The following is a 24018-nucleotide window of genomic DNA, read 5'->3' as shown; positions in this document are numbered from 1 at the left end:
CTTTAAATAAATTTGGAGGGGAAAAAAAAACGCCAACAACCCCACAAATAAACAAAAAGGAAATAATTGCTTTAGGAAGAAAACAAAAAGAAACAGTGTCTTTAAGAGAGGAGAGATGAGCTGCCTATTTTGTTTTGTTTTGTATTTTTAAAACTACCAACTTTTAAAGGAGAAATGAGGATATCTGGTTAGATCCTTAAATGTGTTACTATTAAATATTACTTTATTTGCAGGAGAAGTTTTCAAAGTCTGGACCAGCTTTCAGCGGAAGTTAGTCTTTCTCAGTCCTCTCTGGACCCAGGTCACTCACAGGATGGGAAGCAAGATGGAATGAACTTGTTAAATGAAGGTACAGAGCCAGTCTAGTGGCTTCCTTTAGTTATGTTCTACATAACTCTTCAGTCCCTGTGAGATGATTTTCAGTGTGAACAAACTATGTATTGAACAGCACAGTTTTTTCAGTTTCCCTAAGGACTACACTTCAAGTAAGTTTGGATTTATGAAGATGCTTCCCCCTAATAATTGTAAGACTTCATGGTGTATTTAAAGTTAAACTTAAAATACATTGTATATCTTCCCTCTCCATCACAGAAGCAGAGACAGCTCAGCTGCAAGGAGGATCTTCTGTTGTCTTTCTGCTCTAACACAAATCTTAAGTTTCTTTTTTTGTTTCTTAAAATAAAGATTAAAGGCACTGGATTTATAACTGCCACGGTCATTCTTACATCTTGCATTCAACATTCTCATCTGTGGAGATGCAGCTTGACAGTGTTTCTGGTAAAATGGAGAGAGGACCATGCTAGTATATAAATGTAATGCACAGCCCCCCCCCCCTTCAAAATCTGCACCCATATCAAAGTTTAGCTGCTCCATCTTGTGGATAAATGTGAAAAGCAGAAAAATGCTGGAAGACTTCAGAAACAGTAGTATTTTGGGTGCAGAACATAAATTGTTGTAAAAAACCCTGTTATCAAATGTTAACTTTAAATAGACTTGACAATATAGGGCCTTAGGAGTTCGCAACTGTAACTTTAAAATATCAGCATTTAAAATTTAGAACTTTTTTTTTTTTAAACTAAGCAATCTTAAAATCTAAATGATTTCAAGTGAGCTTAGAGAAAGTGAAACACGATCAGCATGGCTATTATGATGAGAGTTCTTGTGCAGATCTACTTTCAACTGATTTTTCGCAATATTAACCATTTGAAATCATGCTTTAACTTCTGTAAATGTGGCAAAGCCACTGATAATAATAGTTTAGGGTCTTTAAAGGTAGAATAACATCTCAATACTAAATTAGTGTGGTTCAGTACCTAAGCTTTAATATACTTATGTAAGATACTGTATGTGATCCTGCTGTTAAAATACCTTTGGGCTAACTCTCGGTACTACTAGTCAGGTTTTTAGCTTCATATTTTTTGAAATTGAGGTCCGTGCCCAGTAGTGCTACACTGCTCTTCATCTGTTTTATGCAGGTTGGCTGGTTTGGTTTTTTCCTTACATCCTTCTAATAAGTAAAACTTTCCTGTCAAGAACACAAATTTTAAGAAATGCTACTTTACAGATGTGATTTAAAAAAAATTCTGGTAGACTGGCTCATCTATAGAATCTGTACCTGTGACCCTTTAATCATTTTAATCTCTAGTTTTAAGGTGATATTTTCTATTCTGTAGGTGAGCCAGGAGGATGAAATAGGGAGATGCTGGTAGACCACATTCTTTATAATATGATTTATTAGTGGAGTTGGCGCAAAATAACTGAAATGGATATTCTGGGAAGGCATAGAATAGAGAAATGGTCCAGTGCAGACTTACACCTAATAGGTATGTTTAATGTTAACTCTCAACTGCATTTGGATGACAGGGCAGATACTTGCACCGCCACTCCTGCACTCTAAGGCTTTTTCTCAGTGGTCGGAGCCTAATGCACTTCAAATCACCAAGGTTTAGAAAACAAAACATGCTTATTTTTAAAGAAATATATCCTGATCTCAGTTACTCCTTTATGAGAAATTTAAAACTAGGTCTTTCATACTGACATGTTAGGAAGGTCACTTCAATTTCTATATAATGTATTTGGTCCTTGAATTGGACCCTTCTGTTCACCATGTCATCTCTGGAGCCTCTGAATCCCCTTCTGTGGGAGCCTGACCTCAGCCCAGCCTGCAGTGCACAGGTAGGGATCTCGGCCGCCTTGGCAGGGAAGGTGTGGCATAAACTACATCTTTCTCATGGCATTTATGAAGTGCGTGTGTGCTGAAGCAGTAGTGCACAATTCATAATAATGTAGGTGGACCAGTTTTTTTCTATTCCTACATCTTTTTTGTGGTCAGATCATCTTGTGCTATACAAATCTTTAGCTTAATTCTTGTTTTTCCTAACAGGGAAGGAAGACACTCCATCATTGCTTGGTCTTTGTGGCTCTCTTACGTCAGTAGCAAGCTACAAATCTCTCACGAGTCTGAAATCAAGTGAATATCTTGCAAGTCCCACAACAGAGATGACAAGTCCGGGCTTAACTCCATCATGAGATACACACAAGAAGGAAGAGCTTTATGTTGTATGCATTTGGTTTATGTTCCGTAAAATGACTTGCAATGAAGACTGCTGGTTAACATATAAGTTGCTTTATTTTCTCTCTCCATGGTTATCTATTTAATTCACAAATTCTGTCAGTTTTCATTCCCCTTTTTTTCCCCCTCAGAGGACTTATCAGATTTTCTGCTTTAATCTGAATTACTTAAAGCTCTAAGTCAGGTACAGGACATATAATCTGATGCTTATGACTGTTTTTTTAAATAAAACAGTTAGAAATCAGTCCCCTACTTAACTGCCAAGACCTTTGTTTCTCCTTGGAATGGCCTGGCCCTACCCTAGCCACGGTGCTTCTCTGCAGTGCTTTAAATACCTACCAACTCTTGCAGAACAGACAGGGGATCCTAAACACCAGACTTTGTAGGCAGATGTTTTACCTAAAAACCCAGCTTTCCATCTCTATGTTGCGTAGGTCCTCAAATAGCTTATTTAACCTATCAACAGCTCTTCTCGAGTTCACTCAGTGTTAGACTTTGTGTTTCTGTGGCATCATGGCACTAAGGAGATGTCCAGATCACACTGAGGAATCACACTGAAACACTCTTACTAATTCTTGAAGTTGCATGTGAATAACAAATGTAAGTTGATCATATATGATAAATGAGGCATACTTCGCAATTCACAAATGTTGAGAACTCACTAAATGCTTTTGAGTGACCTGAGTTAGATAATCAAACATCATTATGAGAAATTTCTTGGTTTCCTTGCTGGAAAGACGGGGACTACAGTGGCAGGGTTAGCACCTTGGGAGGCTTGGATTGTGTGTTTATTGGCAAGGTCCCAAGGAGAGTAGAAAAGGGGGAGCAAAGAGAATGTAATGACAGTATTCTCATGTTAAAGATTTTTCTCATTCCTGTAGTAGTGCAATAGGTATTTTTCTTGATTAGGTAACATGGCAAAACTTACCTTAAGTCAGTTTTCTCAGATTCCTTGCCATTGATTTCAATTACTGATGGGGTGGGGGGAGCAAACAGGGAGACATTTTTTAAATGAGCCAAACTTCCCAAATTTCCCTACAGCTTAAAAGTTTGCAAATTAATTTTTGACTTGCAAACTGTATTCTTAATTCTTTGTAAGATACAATGGATCCTTTCGCTATGGATTTTGCTAATCAAGTAACGCTTATCAGTACAGTTAGTAACTTTTTAAACAGAACTTCAATGCATGTAAGTACGTTGTATTTATAAGTGCTAGGGAAAATGCTTTTTTTGTGCCAAAGAAGTTTCATAAATTGTTTACATGAGTAGCTGCAATACAGGACAGATTTTTAATTATTGCATACTCTTAGGTGTTTACAGCCTGTCTCTACACTCTGTTTGGGTTTAGTTGATTTGCCTCTTGTAACGGTACCTTGGCACTACTACTGTAATCTGGTCATCTTGGCGTGGGCTTGAAAGAGGATTCATTCTTACCTTTATTGAAACTACAGGACATGTTCAGCCTGTATAAGTGTGAGGCTCCGCACCTCTGGGACTCAGGCACTGATTTAGCTGGAGAAGGATCAAGAGCCATCTCAACTCTCTAGTCCACAGTGCTGGAGGTCACAGCAGCTGTGGTGGGATAAACCATGACTGGTGCCATTTCAGTGCAGCTTTTCAAAGCAGCTTGGCGAAGTCCACCAAACCTCGTCCTTCAGGCCCTCACGTACCCACCCAATTGATTTCTCTGTACTCAACTGACCATTCAATCCTTTCATACACTGTCAGAATGTCCGTTACCTCACGTAAACTTGGGGTTTTGTTATGACATTAAGCACCTGTTCTTTCATGGCAGTTGAGTAATGTTATTAAATGCCAATCTGTAAACTAGAGATGCATTTTTACTACAAACACAGTGAGGGACTCCGGGTTCCACGAGTTAATGTTCTGCATCAAGGTACAGTGATTTGATCGGTCTTGTTCACTGTTCAACACTTCCCCCACTGCGTCAGCATTTTGGAGAGGACTATGATCATGATCTTCAGTCATGTTTGCTGATGGCTCTTTTCTTGGAGCTACTGGTGTGAAATTCATGTGTCATTTAACAGGAGTCTTCTATGTAGTTCCTGGGTGTCATTTGTGCATGGGATATCAGTTGTTGTGTGTCTTTCTCAGTTTGAACATGAATCATTTTTAAAAAACATTGAAAAACAAATGCCAAACTTTATGTTTTGTTGCCTTGATGTTCCATGAATGTTGCATGTAAATTAAACATTTTTGTATCATCGCTGATTACTAGTTTTTGTTTGGTCTTACTTTATGATGTGATTAAAACATTCGACAAACAACAATATGACTAACCTTGTAGCAAATACTGTCTTGCACAACAGGGAGACTTTGGGTTTGCTGCTGTATGTCATTCAGTGTGATCCAAAACCTGCCGTTAGTGCTGGCTTTCTCTTGGGCCTTTTTTTGAGCTTTGAGTATAAACTAAGTTTGAGAAATCACAAGAGGGGAACAGTGTCACGTACCTCCTGTGTCAGGTACCTCCCATGGCAGGACCTCTTGCCTGCACCATGTGCCAGAGCCTGTCCCTAACCTCTTCACAACTGCAGCGTTTTTCAGCATGTGATGAACTTTCACCAGTGCCAGACCCACACTGGGATACCTTCTTCATGGGGGAATAGGACTGAAGTCTGTTTCTTGGGTAAAGCACACCCCAAAGTTGGTGGTTAAGTGACCTGACCACCAAGTTGCTTTTGTACCAGCACCCCTTACAAAAATATGCAAAAAATGGAATTCAGCCACCTCACTGGAAGATATGAAAAAAGCAATGCAGTGATGGTGGTTGAAGAAGAGGGGAAAGAAAGAGGGTAGTTTAAAAAATAATAAAAATAATCCTGCAGTAGGCCAAGTGCTGTGGGCAGCTGTTCCGGTCGTGCAGGTGTACCATGCTGTTGCAGACAACAGCCACAGTAGTAACTGTGCTCTTTCCTGCAGACAGATGTATGGCTGAGTCACACTGGCATGAACCATCCTTGCCCATCCCAGGTACAATGGCCTTCAAAATAGGGTGCTCCCTCCCAAGCTGGAGGTGAGGGATGCTTTCTGGCACGGAGCCTAGCCCTGCTGTGGAGCTCTGTGACCTCCCAAAGCCATGCATGGCCATGTTCTTCCAGACAGGCACTCATCTCCAGTGCCCGTGTGAGCTTTCAGTTCTTAAGAGTAATGCCTTGAGCTAAAAAGCCACTGCGGCACTTACCAACATATTCACCATCCTCGTGGGGTTTCCAAGGAGCAGTGTGCTGCTTTCAGTTTGACCTAAAGCATCTTTCATTTTAAGTATACCTGAGAGGAAGCAGAGGGCTATTTTGTAATACACATTTACACAAAATACAAAGCTGCAAATAATAACCATGCACAGAATCAAACATTCATTAAGCAAAATAAAATTTATTGAATTCATTCTGTATCAACCTCCTTATGGAGGAATAATCATATCATACAATTTTCTAAACCTCATTTTAAATACCCAACAAAAATTTTTAGTTGGACTGAATATTAACACAGTGGCAGTGGTTATTCCTCATTATTCTGTCCAGTCTCCTTTTTTTTTCCTTTTAACCATCAGTGAAGAACAGTCAGCATCAGTTTTATTTCCTCATTTCTTTCTGTTTCCCTCTAGTGGCAAGACAAGTCACAAAGTCTTCACTGATAGTTTGTCATGATTATGTTCTTAGTCTTAAGAAAAAAGTGAATTTATCCTTTGTGTTAAAAATGAAGTTGTATTGGTTACCAAATGTAATGACAGACGTTCACTGGGAGTTCTAGAAAATGCCTTCACAGATTCAAATTTGGCACAACTTCCACCCTGTATTTTGACTTCATACAATCGGGTGAAGCAGAATTAAGGATGTTGGCTCATCTTTCCATTTAAATTAGAAAAAAAAGACTTTCCATATTCATATGTGCTGATCATTATGGCACATGCAGGAGCAACTTTAAACAGCCGTGGAATAATACCTGCCCAGAAAAGAAAAAGAAAGTGTTCACTGTCATTTGTTTTCAAACTGAAGAGCTGGAGTACAATATACCAATACCATAATATGTCAGTGTAGAACTGGGATGCTACCTGTTTGTAGTCCTCAAAATACTGTAGGTATTGCCATGGTAGTAACCGTACAGAATCAGAACCACCCAGATTGGAAAAGACCTTTAAGATCATCAAGTCCAACCGTTACCCCAGGACTGCCAAGTCCACCGCTGAACTATATCACTGAGGGCCTCATCTACAGGGTTTTTGAACACTCCCAAGGATGGTGATTCCACCACTGCCCTGGACAGCCTGTTCCAATGCCTGAGCACCCTCTTGGTGAAGAATCTTTTCATAGTATCTAATGTAAACCTCCCCTCGCACAGCTTGAGGCCATTACCTCTTGTCCTATTGCTTGTTCCTTGGGAAAAGAGACCAGCCACCTTCCCTCTCCATCCTCCTTTCAGGTAGCTGTAGAGTCATAAGGTCCCCCCTCAGTCTTCTCCAGGTTAAACAACCCCAGTTCCCTCAGCCTTTCCTCATCAATCAATCCGACTTGTGCTCCAGGCCCTTCACCAGCTTCAAGTCCATTGTACCTCTGCGCCCTCTGTCACTCCAGGGAGGTATAGTCCCTTGACCTGCTCCAGCACAGCTCAAATGGCTCGGGGGAGCAGACTGTGTGCCCCGTCCCTCTATCTGTCACTGCAAACCTGCTGCTCCTGTGGGATAAGCAGAGGCTTGTGACCACTCAGGTGGGACAATAGGTTCAGGAAGTCCTGAACCCTGAATTGGATAAAGTCAGGGGAGGAAAGGCTCGAGTACTGTGCTGGGCTGTACCCTCTGCTGTAGGCAGTAGCTCGGCCCTTCAAACCAACTGCTGAGTAAAAGTGGGATTCCTCTACTACTATCTCTTAAGCCCTCCAGCACCTCTACTAACATGGAAAAATCCTGGTCACAAGGTTAAACAATAGAACGTGGGCATCAAGTGTTTCCTGCTGCACTCAACTGCGATCCTGTCAGTGGAGTTCAAAAAGTTTACCTAGAGGTGGGAAAATAAGGTTGAATCCACTTGTCTACACAGCTGTCTACTCGGAATACAAAGTAGCTAGTAGCAAAGTAGCAAGTAGCTAGCATTCATGATGCATGGCCTACAGAAAACTTGTGTCCCTTTGAAAGAGTAGCAAGAAGCCAGGCAAAATACCCCAGTCACCTCACCTATGTGTGGGCAACAGAACTGGGATAGTGGCTGATCAAGAAACATCTCTACACTCATGTGTCAATACCTAAATGTAGGTAACAATCTGTGAACTAAATTCCATCCAAAATGTCTAGCAATACCGATAGTGTGTGGTGTCTTGCACTCTGCTAGTATCAGTGCTCCAAAATATGCAAATACTATTACCCAGCTACGGCATCACTGTAGAGCAAGTGAAGCAATTTCATCTCTTTCAAAGAACACAAGTCTTGCAAGTCTTCATCCAACTGTGTAGCCATTCATACACAGACCCCCAAGGAACCTATGCAGTGTGGTCAAGACACTAAGTATCCTGGGCTTGGAATGTCTCTTGCAGTTGTTTGTTTAATTATGAACTACTACAGGCTTTTATGTCACTATAATTTTAATCTCAGTATCTTGTAATTTCCTCCTCAGACTGCCAGAGTCACGCATGACAACACGTGTGCATTACAAAGGAGCTCTGTGCTGGCAACACAGTATTGCCCCAGCCATTCAACAGAACAGGACAACTGCCTCGCCTATCTGCCAGACTTGCTGAAGACAGAAAGACATGGGAACCCTACAGCCCAAGAGAAGGGTATGGGAGGACAGCTGAGTGACAAATACCAGCTAAGTAAGGAAGCTTAGGGAGATGAGCATCCTGAGGTGAGCACACAGGCTGCCAAGAGCACTTTGTGACTATGAGCATTTTATATACAGTCAAGGTTGAAGTTTTAATCACCAGTCACCATACACAGAAAGATATCTGAAAACAAAACACTCTAAGACCAGTCTAGTTAAAAAGTGATATGGGGTCTTAGCCTGGTGATACTTGGGATAGTAAATTATTGATAGAACTACCTGAATGTATGTATTCAGTAAAGGCAGTTTCACCCCAGGTAAAGATCTGGTTTTGTTTGATGAATGATAGTAGTTTTCACAAAAAGATATGAACCAGTAATTAGAATTCCTGGGGATGCCTAATCAGCTTGAACCTTCACACTGTGAACATTCATTTGCACTGTCACATGAGGCTGGAAACTTACTCTCTCAGTTCTGTCACATGCAGCAGCAATCCCAGACTGCCTCTGTCCATACCCAGCAGCATATGGTGGGGAGAGCAGCATATACATAAACTATAAAAATACCTTTGGTTTTAGTTACCAACTGGTAACCAGAAACACAAGTTGCCTTCTGTGGAATGGGTGAGAATACAAGAGCTCCACTTTCTGGGAAACCCAATCATTTCTTCCTGTTTTGCTTGTCAGAGCATGCCAAGTAGAAACCTGTGACAGAAGTCTAGCAGGATCCATCACAGCTGCTGCCAAGTATCTACAAATCTGTGAAAAAATTTCCATGTTGTTCTCCAAGAGAATATTCTGGGATGTGGCTAAATGTACCGTGAATGACTGAAATGACTGGTGATTACTTCAGAAGGGAGTCAAACTTCTTTTGTAAATACAGAAGTGGAAGATTCCCTGAAAGATGTTAAGATTTAAAAGAAATCCTCAGTTTCAGGATGAGGTAACAGTGAGGGGCTTTTGCTCCAGCACTGGAATGTCATCTTCCTTACCTCTTGTATCACACTTGCTTGCTCAGAGAGTGTCTGTTCTGCCCAGAGCAGCTTCATTATGAAGTGGAAAAAACACTCCTAAGCCTCCCAAGGTCTCAGGAACTTCCGTGATCACTCCTCACTGCCAAGAGTCATGATACAATTAAGCCATAATGATGAAAATAAGGAGGAACAGAACTTCCTGTTGGACCTCTCAGGAAGACAGGAAAACCTCACTGCTGGAGGTTTTGAGTCAGTACCAGGAATTAGGTCATATGATGAGGTAGGGCCCAGAGAGTTGCTTTCAGAGAGATGGCTAGGATTTGAAAAAGACACCAGAAGGTATTCCTGAAAGGCTCTTTTCTGTTCTGTGAGGGGTTAAATGGCCAAGATATCTTATGATGGTCAGGGATACATCTGTGCTGGTCAGCAGTAGAAAAAACTACTGCACATAGTCCAGGGCTAAAAAGTGGTGTCAGCCAAAGCTATCAGAAACTCTAAAAGACAAGTCCTTAAGACAGTCTGTGCAAGAAGGATTAAATACATCAAGGAGTTACACTGCATCATAGATGGATGGAATCTATCCTAGGCCAAGTATTCCACAGGCCAGTAACAGTATTTTATTATGTGAATTCTACTCTATTCTATTCTCAGACTTCTTGGGTTCTCAATAATGTATCTTCTTCAAAGACAAACAGAAAAATACTACCGAAGCTTAAACTGTTTCTGAGACAGAAAGAACCAAAAAAAGTTGAGTACAGAAATCAGTATGAGATGAAGAACAAAAATTAGGATAGCTATTCCTAAATACAGGTGGGCAAACGCAATGGTAATGACTGATTTGACATTTTTAGCACTGTACTAAAAACTGCCTTTAGGAAATTTTCTGTCTAGAAACACCTCCATACTTCAGTTTCCAAACCTGCAATTCATTACATTTCCTTTGTATCAATTCTTTCTGAAACACTCAAGCACTGCAGTTTAAGAAATAAACAAGTTGCTTAAACTTGAAAAAACCTATTTCCTGAACTGAACCTTTTCCCACCATTTTTCATTGCCAATACAGCTCTATTTGTTAATCCCAGTCCCATTATTTTTTACCAAAATCATGTCCATCTGGGACAGCTGTAGCTTAGTAACTTGTGAAGAGATTGTCAGAATTCTCTCTGGATATATACATGTCTGTTGCTTTACATATGCAAACTATTCCATAACTCAGTGTTTCCAGAGCTGGAAATACTGTATAATTTATGCATGTTAACAGCTATAACAACTTGTTAATGACTTAAAAGCTTTCTCTCTACTCTGAATTGGCTTAGATATATGAAAAGATTTACCAGAAAATAATCCAGTAATCCCATTTTTAGCAACAATTTTCCTCATAACTGCCCAGGTCGATGTACTGTCCCTCTGTGGAACTCAATGCAGTAAAAGAAAACAGTGAATTAAGTAATATATACAATGCCATAAAAGAGTATTTTTAGAAATCAGAGACAGTCACAGACATGATTATTAGGCTTAATTAATTTTATGTTAATTTTATCTGTACTATTTATACAGGATATTAAATTCATAAAATATGCAAATTCATAAAATACTTAAAATATCATGACACGTTAAACCCTGTAGTAACACCTGGAGTAAGATACATGAACAGAGACAATATTCCTTACTGAAGTACTGATATAGTTGAAAAAAGTCACCTAGCTTTCAAATGAGCCAGTCCCTTTCCATGTCACGCTATACATGTAGCTAAATGCTCACCACAGTTCAGATATTTAAACAAGAACTTGCCTTTATGGTAAACTGAGTCTGAAGGTAATTTCACCTGAATGTATTGTAAGAAATTAAATTTTTGCCTATTTAAATATAACTTATTTTAATCATAGAATCATTTGGCTTGAAAGGGACCTTTAAATGTCATCTAGTCCAACCTGCCTGCAATGAGCAGGGAGAACTTCAATTTGAAATTGGTCTGCTTAAATGTAATAGCTTTGAACTTTTTGTTTATATTTTATACCATCTCACTAACCTAAACGGTACTGAGCTCACACATTTTCCCTCCTCCAAGCCATTACTGAAATACTGTATTTATCCTAGAAGGTAAAAATACCCTATGAAATTTGGAGTAGAAAAGATGTCAGCACTAGAAATTTTAGATAAAACTTTAGAGGAAAAGATAAATATTTAAAATTCCTACCAAAAGTCCATATGCCAAAACACTACATTTTCTTTTTCCAGACATTATGGCTTTTTATCCTTACCAGCACTTTTTAAGATCTCGCACTCCCAAAGTTCAGTCTGCCTATGTGTTTTCACTACATCAAATGGCAGAGTTATAACAGATGCAATCTATCAGGAAAATAGAGCAGTTTTAATGTTAGAGCACAAAAAATTAACATTCAATTAATTTTTTACAAATTAAAGTGCACACAACTTAAAACTAGATTTAATATTCCAAGTGTCTGACATAATTAAAAGTCCTGCATTTCAGAACACTCTAATTTATTCAGATATACCTAATCAGCTTAAATGCCAGGTGTTTAAAGCACATGCACCCCAAAACCTTCAACATTTCTGTGAGAGCCAGGTAAAATCATACATCTTTTAAATAGCACATTAGTGACAGATAAATAAAAGAGTACTAATAGACATAAAAATACATACTTACAGAGCCAGATGCTGCTCCCGAAGCAAAAGCAATAAAAAATGTTGGTTCCTGTGTACCAAGTTCCTTGCACAGGATCTTCTTGAAATGTTCATAATTATACCAGTACATTGCTGTGGTTATAAAAACATAAACCTGCATTACAACACACTTGTATGTCACATGCAGAAATTCTTTTATCAAGTACAGATATAAGAATTCTATTGTGGCAACAGGAGCAAAAAGAAACCAGCTGAAAGCAAACTATAAGTGTTTTTGTGACGATCCACGGACAGACTGCCTTGTTCCTCTTATCTCTGTATTCCAAACTTACTCATGTGATACGACAAAAACCTACTACTGAAACGTACGAAACCCTAACTTTATATAAATTGCCTAAACAAGAAACTTTGCTTCAGCACCTGTAGGACTCATTTTTCCTGTGTAACTTTTACATTTATGTCCTCCACATCACTGCCTAAAGAATGACTTGAGTATTACTGTTAGAATTATAGAATCATAGAATAGTTAGGGTTGGAAAGGACCTTAAGATCATCTAGTTCCAACCCCCCTGCCATGGGCAGGGACACCTCACACTAAACCATGCCACCCAAGGCTCTGTCCAACTGGGCCTTGAACACTGCCAGGGATGGAGCATTCACAACTTCCCTGGGCAGCCCATTCCAGTGCTCATCACCCTCACAGTAAAGAATTTCTTCCTTATACCCAATCTAAACTTCCCCTGTTTAAGTTTTAACCCATTACCCCTTGTCCTATCACTACAGTCCCTAACGAATGGTCCATCCCCAGCATCCCTATAGGTCCCCTTCAGATACTGGAGGGCTGTTACGAGGTCTCCACGCAGCCTTCTCTTCTCCAGGCTGAAGAGCCCCAACTTTCTCAGCCTGTCTTCATACGGGAGGTGCTCCAGTCCCCTGATCATCCTCGTGGACCTCCTCTGGACTTGCTCCAACAGTTCCATGTCCTTTTTATGTTGAGGACACCAGAACTGTACACACTACTCCAAGTGAGGTCTCACAAGAGCAGAGTAGAGGGGCAGGATCACCTCCTTCGACCTGCTGGTCACGCTCCTTTTGATGCAGCCCAGGATACGGTTGGTCTCTGGGCTGCAAGCACACACTGAAGCTGGCTCATGTTCATTTTCTCATCGACCCATACCCCCAAGTCCTTCTCCACAGGGCTGCTCTGAATCTCTTCTCTGCCCAACCTGTAGCTGTGCCTGGGATTGCTCCGACACACGTGTAGGACCTTGCACTTGGCATGGTTAAACTTCACGAGGTTGGCATCAGCCCACCTCGCAAGTGTGTCGAGGTCCCTCTGGATGGCATTCCTTCCCTCCAGCATATCAACCAAACCACACCGCTTGGTGTCATCGGCAAACTTGCTGAGGGCGCACTCAATCTCACTGTCCATGTCACCGACAAAGATGTTGAACAAGCCCTGTCCCAACACCGATCCCTGAGGGACACCACTCGTTACTGGTCTTCAGCTGGACATTGAGCCATTGACCACAACTCTTTGCGTGCAGCCATCCAGCCAGTTCTTTATCCACCAAGTGGTCCACCTATCAAATTGATGTCTCTCCAGTTTAGAGAGAAGGATGTCATGGGGGACAGTGTCGAATGCTTTGCACAAGTCCAGGTAGATGACATCAACTGCTCTACCCCATCCATCAGTTCCGTAGCCCCATCATAGAAGGCCACCAAATTGGTCAGGCAGGATTTCCCCTTAGTGAAGCCATGCTGGCTGTCACCAAGCACCTTGTTGTTTTTCATGTGCCTTAGCATGCCTTCCAGGAGAATCTGCTCCAAGATTTTGCCAGGCACAGAGGTGAGACTGACTGGTCTGTAGTTCCCCGGGTCCTCCATTTTCCCCTTCTTGAAATGGGGTCTATATTTCCTTTTTTCCAGTCGTCGGGAACTTCACCTGACTGCCATGATTTTTCAAATATGATGGACAGTGGCTTAGCAACTTCATTTGCCAGCTCCTTCACGACCCACAGATGGATTTCATCAGGTCCCATGGACTTGTGCATGTTCAGGTTTTTAAGATGGTCTCGAACCAGATCCTCTCCTACAGTGGGCCTAAGGTCTTCATTCTCTCAGTCCCTGTCTCTGCCTTCCAAGACTTGGGTGGTGTGGTCAGGTCAGAGCATTTGCCAGTAAAGACTGAGGCAAAGAAGTCATTGAGAACCTCAGCCTTCTCCAAATCCTGGGTAGCCAGTTCTCCTGATAGCTTCCAGAAGGGGCCTACGTTGTCCCTAGTCTGTCTTTTATTCGCTACGTACCTACAGAATCCCTGTTACCTTTCACATCTCTAGCCAAGTCCTAGGGCCATATCCTTACTAAGCAGGCTCCTGAAGAGGCCAAAGTCTGCTCTCTTGAAGTCCAGGACAGTGAGCTTGCTGCACGCTCTTCTCACTGTACTGAGGATCTCGAATTTGACCATCTCGTGATCACTGCATCCAAGGCTGCCCTGGAGCTTGCATAAGCAAGTTGTCTTCCACACAACCGAGGAACCTCCTGAATTGCTTGTGCCAGGCCGTACTGTCCCTCCAACAGATACCAGGGTGGTTGAAGTCTTCCATGAGAACAAGAGCCTGCGAGTGTGAGGCTTTTCCTATCTGTCTGTAGAGTGCTTCATCCACAGGTTCCTCTTGATCCGGCAGTCTGTAACAGATCCCCACAGTAATGTCTCCCACGGCTGTTTTCCCTTTAACCCTGACCCACAAACTCTCTGTTAACTGCTCACCTGTCCCCAGACAGAGTTCCATACTCTCCAGCCTATCCTTAATATAAAGGGCAACTCCCCCTCTCCACCTGCTGCGCCTGTCTTTTCTAAAGAGCCTGTAACCCTCCATTCCAACACTCCAGTCATAGGAGCCATCCCACCATGTTTCTGTGATGCCTATTATATCATACCCCCGTAGACATGCACACATCTCTAATTCCTCTTGTTCCTCATGCTACAGGCATTTGTATAGAGGCATCTGAGCCAAGCTCCAAACGAAGCCAGATCATTGGCTGGAGCGGCTGGAATATCTCTACATTGCTCCAAGCATTTATTCTAGGTGCTGGCAACTGACTGGGTGTGTTGGGATGGAATGATGCCCCCCTCCCCCAACACATCTAGTTTAAAGCCTCCTTGACCAGCCAGGCAAGCCTCCCACCAAAACCACTCTTCCCCTTCTTTATCAGAGCAGCTCCACCAGCCCCCAGTAGACCTGGCCTACAAACTTGGGTCCCACCATGTTCAAGACACCCAAACCCCTGACTATGGCACCAGCCTTTTAACCATTTATTAACCTGGCCAATCCTCCTAGCCTTTTTAGGGTCCTCCCCTGTGTCCTGGAGAATTCACGAAAGACTATCTGAGCTCCAGAGCCCCTAACCACCTCTCCCAGGGCTCTGTAGTCCTTCTTTGTGTTTTCCAGGCTACTGCTGCCTGTATCACTAGCACCCACATGGATCACTAGAAGTGGGTAATAGTTAGTGGGGCTTACTAGAGCAGGCATCCTTTTTGCAACACCCCTGATCCCTGTCCCAGGTAGGCAACACACCTCCCTTGAGACCGGGTCAGGCCGACAGATGAGTGCTTCTGTCCCTTTTAAAGTAGAGTCCCCTACTAGTACGACCTGCTGCTTTTTCATGGCAGCACCAGTAGTGATTTTCTTTACCAGTGCATCAGCCAGTTGTTCATAGTGCGAGTGTGTTTCCTCATCAGCCCCCTGCAGGACAGCAATGTGGTTCTGGGTGGCGAAAACAGATTTAGGAGGAAGCCCCTTGCTTTTAATTATCCTTTTCCTCCTTTTTTTGTTGTGGGTTTTTTTGTTTGGTTGGTTGGGTTTGTTTTTTTTGGTTGTTGTTTTTTGTTGCTGTTTCCCAGCTTCCCGGGTTAGTAGCCTCCTTCTTTCCTCCATGAGCTACAGGGGATGCTTGAGGCCCTGCACAGTTTGGGCCTGGAGCAAGCATTCCTGCTTCCTCTCAGCTTCCCTGACATCTTGCACACTATTAATAGCATCCTGCAGCTCAGGACCTCCACCAGGGAATCCCGGGTGCAGCCCTGCCCATTGTGCACCCTCGTCTCACAAGACCAGTGCAGGCACTCTCTACACTCCGAGCTCTACACTGCAGCCTCCCTTCTCACCTCCTCTGTCTGGGTACCTACGCTGGCCACTGCCAGGGCAGCCAGAGCAGAACTCCCAGACCGGGCCCTGGTCATACTGCAAATGCTCACCATCCCGCTTGCCCTGGTTGCCCAGAGGGGTTTTTAACTAGTCAGGGCTGGTGCCGCTGCTCCTGGCTCCGCCCCCTGTGAGTCAGCTGCTCACATCAGCTGAGCTGCCAGCTCCTGGGCAAGTGTTGTCAAGGACTTGAGGCTCCCTCGGTAGCTCTCACCGTTCTGAGTTGAGGGTCCTGGATGCTGAGCTTCTCCCCGCTCAGGTGTTGAAGGCATCCTCTCTCGAGCTACTCACCTCAGCAATCGTTAACCCAGTTCTTGTGCTTATAAACATCCACAGCTTAAGTTTTATTCAGTCTAGGAAGCCACCCATGGAACATGCTTGAAGCATACCATTCATACTCGGGCTAGTAAAACAGTGGGATCTTAATTACCTTGTGCTGCTTGAGTCATGCTGTGCTGCTCGACTGTTTTCACAGAGGAGCTGCTTTGTCAGTACCAATTGTTACACTGATTTTAATACCTCTTTAAAGCGCTAACTTCAGCTAACTGCAGCGAAGGCGCAGACTGTGCTGTAAGAACACCAGAAGCCATGATGCTGTTGGGGCATCATTTAAACTGAAGAGCAAGGAGAAAAGGTATTGAGGGAGCATATCTTAACTGCACAGGGAGTATTTATAAGGAAAAAGATACCAGAAAACACATTTGAGAAAGGCATTAAGCAGCATTAAACATCATTAGCTTTTTATCATCTGAGCTTTGTGGCATTTTTTTTAATGCATTTTCTTTTACTCACACATCTCATTGCCTGCTCACTTCTGGTTCTTCAACAATAGACCTAAACCTGTAAAGCAGTAGCTTCAGGTTAACCTGTACCTTTACCTTCCCAGCACCCCATGATGCCTTCGAAGTACTGGGCACAAACAAGTGCCCACTGGGTATGAAGTTAATTCTAGAGCAGTACAAGACTAACTTCAAATCTATGAGCATGTTTTGGACCAGTGGAGCAACAGCAGGCATGGATGAAAAAATAAAGTCTGAGAACAGACACCCATCACCTTAGTGCCCTTTTCCTTGGGCACTCCCTCACAGTGCTCTGATCTTCCCACTCTATTAAAAGCAGTAGAGGGAACGAAGATCACTAGCTCCTGCCACATTGCTACAGACAAAGACCAGTAAGAGAACTGGAGTTTCTACTCGAAATCAGACAACAGGGCTTAGATGAAGAATTTTAAGTTCCCTTATAAACTTAACAGAACAGCCTAAGATGCAACTGGCAGAAAAAAATTAAGCAAATTTAAAAATGAATATTCAACAGGAAGTACTTTGGACAAAAGGTTCAAATGAATCCTGACAGTTATCTTTAGCCTTAGAGAAACCATGCTGCCTTAGGTTCAGAAGCCTTCCCTATCACAGAAGGCTAAATTAATTCCCTTTAAGGGACAGGATCCCTAAGCAGGAGATACAGTCCAACCACAATCTTCAAACACCTACCATTTGCAAAGTGAAAGAAAACAGAGTATTATTCATTCCAAAAAGAGAACAGCTGAAATAATTTAGTTCTGTTAACTCAGCTACCAAGTTCAGTTTTTCATTAAATATCCCAATCACCTCCACCTACCACACACTGGTTTGTTTCACAGCCAAATTAAAATTTCCTCTACGTACACATCTAAATGTGCTCAAATACCATAACAGTCCAAACCAATTAACGGTCTACTAGACTGTTTTGAACTATAAATTAAATCAGATGTCAGATTATCTTAAGAATTCACTAGGAGAACAAAGATAGGTCAAATAATTCAAGTGCTCTCTGCCTCAAAAATAGGTTTGACGAATTTTTCTGAGGCAATGCAAAGTGTTCAAATGTGTTATTCCTGGTACTACCCAAAGGGCCAAAACTGTTTCAAGGACAACTGATGCCTCATGACCCACAAGTGCTCTGACAAAAACAGGCCTCAAAGAGTCAGAGGCTTTCACCACTGGCATTAACAAGTCTTTTATCAGTCTCCTTATAGCAGAGCTGTGACAAAAAGGGAAAACACATGCTCTTCTCCATCCCAGTTATTGTAAAGTGTAGCCCTAGGACTAAGAGTGCTCTGTATCAGCCTTTTCTGCTTCTAGACTTTCAGCTCTGGAGCTTTGCTAATGAGTGATGCTCTAGTTTCATGGGTTTTAGAGCAGCTATACAAACCAACTCATCTTGCTAAAAATATTTCCTGATAATACTATTGTCACTGTATCTTAGTACATGTTTTCAAAATTAAGTGTAAGAACACTTAGCTACAGCATGTTCCCCCATAAGGAAATAGCCACTATACCTGTCAGAGAGAAAATTTCCTATTGGAAATCTTCAAAACCAGTCATTGTGTAAGCTAAAGATGAGAAGAAACAGTCTAAGTATAGAGGAAGGGAATGTTACAATGAGCCTTAGCTGGTATCCACAAACAAGGGGGGGGGGGGGGCGCGCAGAAATCAGGTCCTCAAAGAATTTATAAACACCCAAAAGAGAACAAATAAATCTCAGTTATTCTTAAAGCTACCACTAAAATCACCTAAAACCACAGTAAAAGTCTAAAAGAGTTACGCATAAATATATCTTCAGACGTAACAGAAACTTGCATGGAAAATGAACCTAACCTGAGAAAGGTACATCTCTCAGAACAGTAGAACTCCAGCCTCTCCACAAGGAAAGCCATCCATCTGAAGCCACTTCACTGCTGATGCACAAATACAGTTGCTTGTAGGAGAACTTACGATACTGCATTCTAGTTCTGATCAGCTCCAGGGGGCTCACAATGGTAACTGAACCAACTGCAAATGAAAAAAAGGTGGGGTTGTTTTTTGCTTTTTTTTCTGAATCAACATTTACTGGTAATATTTCTGGAACATAAACATGAGGTCTCACCTTGCTTTATAGATTTGATTCAACTCTCCCATATTCCTTGAAATAATTCCCCAAATAAGCTTCCTTTCCAGATAAGAAAACCGTATCTATACCGTACCTGAACTTTATGGACAGACAAGTTACCTACCTTTTTTCAATACTGGCATATTGTAATCCATGTCACATGTTAAGAATCATCATTTTTTGATTTATTGCATAAATAAGCTGAAAATTTCAAGTACTCATAAAAGGTTAATTTTCAATAATTGCCATTTTTAAGTGCAACTTGAAGAAAGTGAGCTTGGGGTTTTGTTTTGGTTTGTTTGCTTGTTTCTGTTGTTACGGTCAAAAATTATGGCTAGAGATTAAGTTTTTATTGATATCTAAGCATCTTCTTAGCAATTTCTAAGCAACTTCTCCCCAGTAACAAGTGATAGGACAGGAGGTAACAGCTCTAAGAGGAAGCGTTCTAAAACCATGCAGATGAGGCCCTCAGTGATACGGTTTACTGGTGGTCTTGGCAGTCCTGGGGTAATGGCTGGATTTGATGATCTTGAAGGTCTTTTCCAACCTAGATGATTTTATTATATTTGCTATTCTTATTTTAAACTATCAAGAATGTATCTGATAAAGTAACCTTCCTGCATCTGGTAGAAAGCGAGTCACCACTCACTAACAAGCTCACATCACACATGTAACAGATTTCAACGATTTTACTAGATCCAAGCACTTTCCTCCTATTGCTGGGGTAAGGTTTCCCTGACATGCGAATTTAAAATCCAGAGCAGACTACTAATAACAATTTGCCACATCACCACAGAATAACAATTCTTTTTCCACTAGTCTTCCAGTCCCCCCTGTATTTTCACACGTAGAATACAGAACTAAATCCTTAACAGTATTCTAAGAAAGCCCCAAAACATAAGACATGGGCTGCTTCTGTACAAAAATATATAAGGAAAAAAGATAAACCAAAGTAAGAAAATATAAATAGAAATTAATTTCCCATTACATCATACAGCAATAAAACCAGTACAAGTCCACTTTTCACTTCCTGTGTAATTACCTATGTAGCTTGCATTACAGAAAATTATGCTGTTTATTACTGGATTCACAACAGAACAGAATTAAACTGTCCTTGGTGGAACCCTAAAAATACAAAATTCTGAACAAATTACAAATGTTGTGGAAGTGTAACAGCAAAACTAAATCACATTATTCCAGATTAGAAGGTTATGTTGCCCAAGAAATACTGGGTAATTACAGTATTCCTTCTCATGCCCAGCTCCATGTAATATTATCCCTCATTTAAAGCCACACAAATTTACTTGATAAACCCAAGAAAACAGCATACAGGTATTTTATTTCAGTTTTCTCTTTAAACAAATGGCAACTTACATCTGCTTAAGGAACCTGCAAGAATTGGAATGTGCTCATCATCCTTTCCTAGTCTAGATTTCAAAGCTTCACTCAGTTGGTCATAGCAGGTAAAATAGATTACTGTGGTAGGGAGTGCCATTATTCTAAAAAATAGGAAAGGGAATCTAAATTAATACCAGGAAAGCAGGAGATAAAGTCAACCATCTTGTATGGACATCTTGCTTAAATAAGGAAAAGAGAATTCCAGGAAGAGATCTGATAACAATGTTGAAATATGTAAACTGCTCTTGTAGAGAGAAAATGAACGATCCATTTTTCATGACAAAGAAAGAGGATTCTAGTTAGATGTTAAAAAAAAAGGGGGGGAATAAGTGTGGAAAGAGCTGTGTTGCTGATAGCAAGTCAGTAGTCACAATTTACGACAGCAAATACCTATCAAAAACTAGCATTCTCAAACAATCATGTTCAATCCTGTGATTCCATGATGCTCAAGGGGATGTTTACATTAAGTATACCACCTCTAAAAGGAAGAATGAAAAGCTTGATGTTCCTGTTTAACTACTGAGAATGTATCTAAGAAGTTACAAGAAGAAATCTCAAGATTGGGCAGAATTATTCTGTCTCTAGATGTTTTTGATCAAACTGATTACATCATTATCTGTAACTTCAGAATTAACCAAAATTTTAACATCACTTCAAAAGAAACATACTAATTTGTCTAAATAATGAAGTATTTTTTTAACAATAATTCATAACATGTTACCAAAAAAATCCCATTCAACTCACAGTGTTGGGGGAAGTCCACTCCACAGTGACTTAACTCCCTCTCTTTGAGTAATTTTCACAAATGCATCCTAAAAATACAACCAGCAAACAGCAACAATTAGCTCCAAACTTTTATATTCAGTAATATATTTTAGCTGGCAAAAGACAAAATTAATGTATTAAAAAGCCTATTTCTAAAATGGCTTATAATTTTAACATCTCACTTTTGTAATTGCTTCTGCTAGTTACCATATTTAATCACACATAGTTCCTCTGAGCTGAACAGAAATATTTGTGTGATTGAAATCAAGAATTTCTTCCCATCTTTAAAAGGCCAAAGTAGTAAGTTTTTATCAATGACTGACAGTCCTGCGAATAAGTGATTTTCAGAACTAATACAGCATGCATGCAGCAACATGTGGAAACATACCCAAAATAATACACTAAAATACTTCTTTAATACATAACAAAAGTTCAAGGCATAAAATAGCAATTAACTCTCAATGATCCTTCAATACTTGCTTTCTCTGACAACATGACATTGCATATGCAATGTATCTACACTATACTATGTATTTGGTAGCTTACAATGAATATCATAGCTGTCCCTTATGTTTCCAGACCACTGATAGCAGAGAAAACTAAAACCATGAAAATCACAAACTCCTTAATACTAGGATACCTTATTTTCTTAAACATTTGGGGGAAAAAGATTGAGATTTGATGGCTTAGAACATGCTGAAGACCAGACATTATCAGAAGGCCTCAAAACATATAGCCTGACAGACCATAAAAAGGAGTCACAGGAAGAAAATGGTGAAGAGCTTTAGAGGAGACAGCTTTGATGGACAGATCCACTGAAGTAAAAAGTTGCATGGGGAAAACAAAGACACGATTTACTAAAACAAGCCTGACCTGAAAAAATGGAACTTTGAGAGGGAGTCAAGAAACCCTAAAAGGTCTTAACATGATTTGACCAAAAAGACAGAAAAAGGGGTGTCTATAATTTTTCCAAATAAATTCTGTAATTAGTTTAGTTAGTTTATATGTTTATAATCCAGCTTCAACAAATTTACAATACAGGAAGGGACAGATAAAATGATTGGAGAAAGGAGGCAACAAAATCCTGTATTTATACATCTTACTAACTATATGGGCAAATACATCAAAATACTTGTACAGTCCTATCACCAGAAACCTACAATATCCACTACTATTTGCTTTACTGCAAATTGTTCAGCACTGAGGGTTTTTTAAGTCAGTGCTCTTTATGGATCATATTATCGCAGAAAAAATAGGCACAAAATCATGTCAATTAGAAAACTAAGCAACTTCCTAAAAATTACATGGTAATATTAAGTAAAAAATTTAAACTTATGAACTTACTAGTTAAAAAGGTAACACTGTAAAATTGCTCAAGAAATTGGCATGACCATTTCATTCTTCTTGGAAATGTAATTCTAAAAAATTCTTATCACATGTACAACAGAGACATGTGGCAAAGTCAAACAATATCTTCACTAATAAAGCTGCATCACTGTCCAACAGCAGGTCTGCTTCTAGTGTCTGGGTAAAATCCTAGTCCTACAAGTTTCAATGGATCCAGAACGTGAAGCATGAATTTAACTTTAAAACACCATCTTCATTGTCAGTTCAGCTCAGCAGCACACTGGTAGCTCTGTGGACAAAAGAGCTGTAAACAGATACAGAAAATCAGCACCTGCTGGCACCAACTATTGGTGATATAACTCAAGTGGGGAAAATAAAATCATAGAGGCAGTATCCTGTGAGGAGAACTGGGCAGCTGCCCACTTGTTTATCTTAAGGAAAGAATAACCATTTTATTGTAGAAAGTAGAAGGTATCCTAAATCGCCATATAAATTACACAGTGTAACCACAAAAACACTCAAAATGATAACAGATTCTACTACAACTTGAAAAAAAAAAAGCCAATAAATTTATAGTATGCTATTTAAAAATGTTTTCAATCTATGGCTTTATATAAATGTAAAATGTTCTTACCAACATCCCTTTGAAATGCCCAGGTTTTTTATACCAAGCTTTGCTGTCTCCATTGTCACAAACACATATATGATCCATAAGGCCATTGGAGTATACAAAACACTTTCCTAATAAAATGGTGTATAAGAATATAGTTAATGCTTGTAAAATTGTTCTTAGCAGCAATTTGAAACTGGATATAATGGTAACATAGATTTGTCTCTGGTTAGGCAGGGAAGGACAAAATAATCTTTGGAAGTCAATGACAACAAATTAGGTAAAAGGCAAGAGGGAACAAATGTACTCCTCAAAGTGACAGGCTAAACAAAACTGCACTTGCGTGCTCAAGGAGACATATTTATGCTTTATTACCATCTGCTGAAGACTAAAACCAACACAAGACCTGAATGCTTCTATTGTATGTAACTATGTGAACATTCTTCAGATTTTTAAAGCAGCATCCGCATTACAAGTGGTGGTGCTACATCTTAGGTTAGACTGCATTTATACTAGATCACCCTCTTTTTATTTCTTCTACGCCATGTACTTCGAACCTGTTTGATAAAATACTATTGCCATTGCAAAAACATACTTTGAGCTTCACATTTTCATATTTCTGAAGGGTTTACAATTAAAAAAAAACCAAAACAAAAAACAAACCCAGGACAGAGCACAAGATTTTTCCTGATTCACAGCAAGTATAACCACAAATATTCGTCTCCACATACAACACGGAACACCAGGTATCTCCTTTCCTTTAAAATCTCATCTATTAATTACAACTGAATAGTAGAACTCACTGGCATATCGATGAGCACACAATG

The 24018-nt window shown here is 40.4% G+C and overlaps 2 protein-coding genes across 8 annotated transcripts in view; one reads left to right on the top strand and one right to left on the bottom strand.

Annotated features, from left to right (window-relative positions):
- RUNDC3B (RUN domain containing 3B) overlaps positions 1 to 4804 on the top strand; it is a 53920-nt gene extending 49116 nt beyond the window's left edge. For both annotated transcript variants that reach the window (XM_065666452.1, XM_065666453.1), the window contains 2 exons: positions 234 to 349; positions 2384 to 4804. In XM_065666452.1, coding sequence (XP_065522524.1) covers positions 234 to 349; positions 2384 to 2529 — 262 coding nt within the window. In that variant the 3' untranslated portion in view covers positions 2530 to 4804. The remainder of the gene's footprint in view (positions 1 to 233; positions 350 to 2383) is intronic.
- Positions 4805 to 5945: 1141 nt separating this feature from the next.
- SLC25A40 (solute carrier family 25 member 40) overlaps positions 5946 to 24018 on the bottom strand; it is a 22600-nt gene continuing 4527 nt past the window's right edge. For 2 of the 6 annotated variants that reach the window (XM_065666449.1, XM_065666448.1), the window contains 8 exons: positions 23216 to 23322; positions 21214 to 21281; positions 20446 to 20570; positions 18801 to 18974; positions 11985 to 12094; positions 11578 to 11665; positions 10651 to 10731; positions 5946 to 6535 (listed from right to left, as the gene is read on the bottom strand). In XM_065666449.1, the coding sequence (XP_065522521.1) occupies positions 6420 to 6535; positions 10651 to 10731; positions 11578 to 11665; positions 11985 to 12094; positions 18801 to 18974; positions 20446 to 20570; positions 21214 to 21281; positions 23216 to 23322 (869 nt within the window). In that variant the 3' untranslated portion in view covers positions 5946 to 6419. Of the gene's footprint in view, positions 6536 to 8909; positions 9240 to 9334; positions 9456 to 10650; positions 10732 to 11577; positions 11666 to 11984; positions 12095 to 18800; positions 18975 to 20445; positions 20571 to 21213; positions 21282 to 23215; positions 23323 to 24018 lie in introns of all 6 variants that reach the window. The other 4 variants (XR_010609912.1, XR_010609910.1, XR_010609911.1 and 1 more) reach the window with 4 other exon arrangements.

This window comes from Lathamus discolor, chromosome 2 (assembly GCF_037157495.1).
Source record: "Lathamus discolor isolate bLatDis1 chromosome 2, bLatDis1.hap1, whole genome shotgun sequence".
NCBI classification, from domain to species: Eukaryota; Metazoa; Chordata; class Aves; order Psittaciformes; family Psittacidae; genus Lathamus; species Lathamus discolor.
This window is presented reverse-complemented; position numbering and strand designations above follow the sequence as displayed.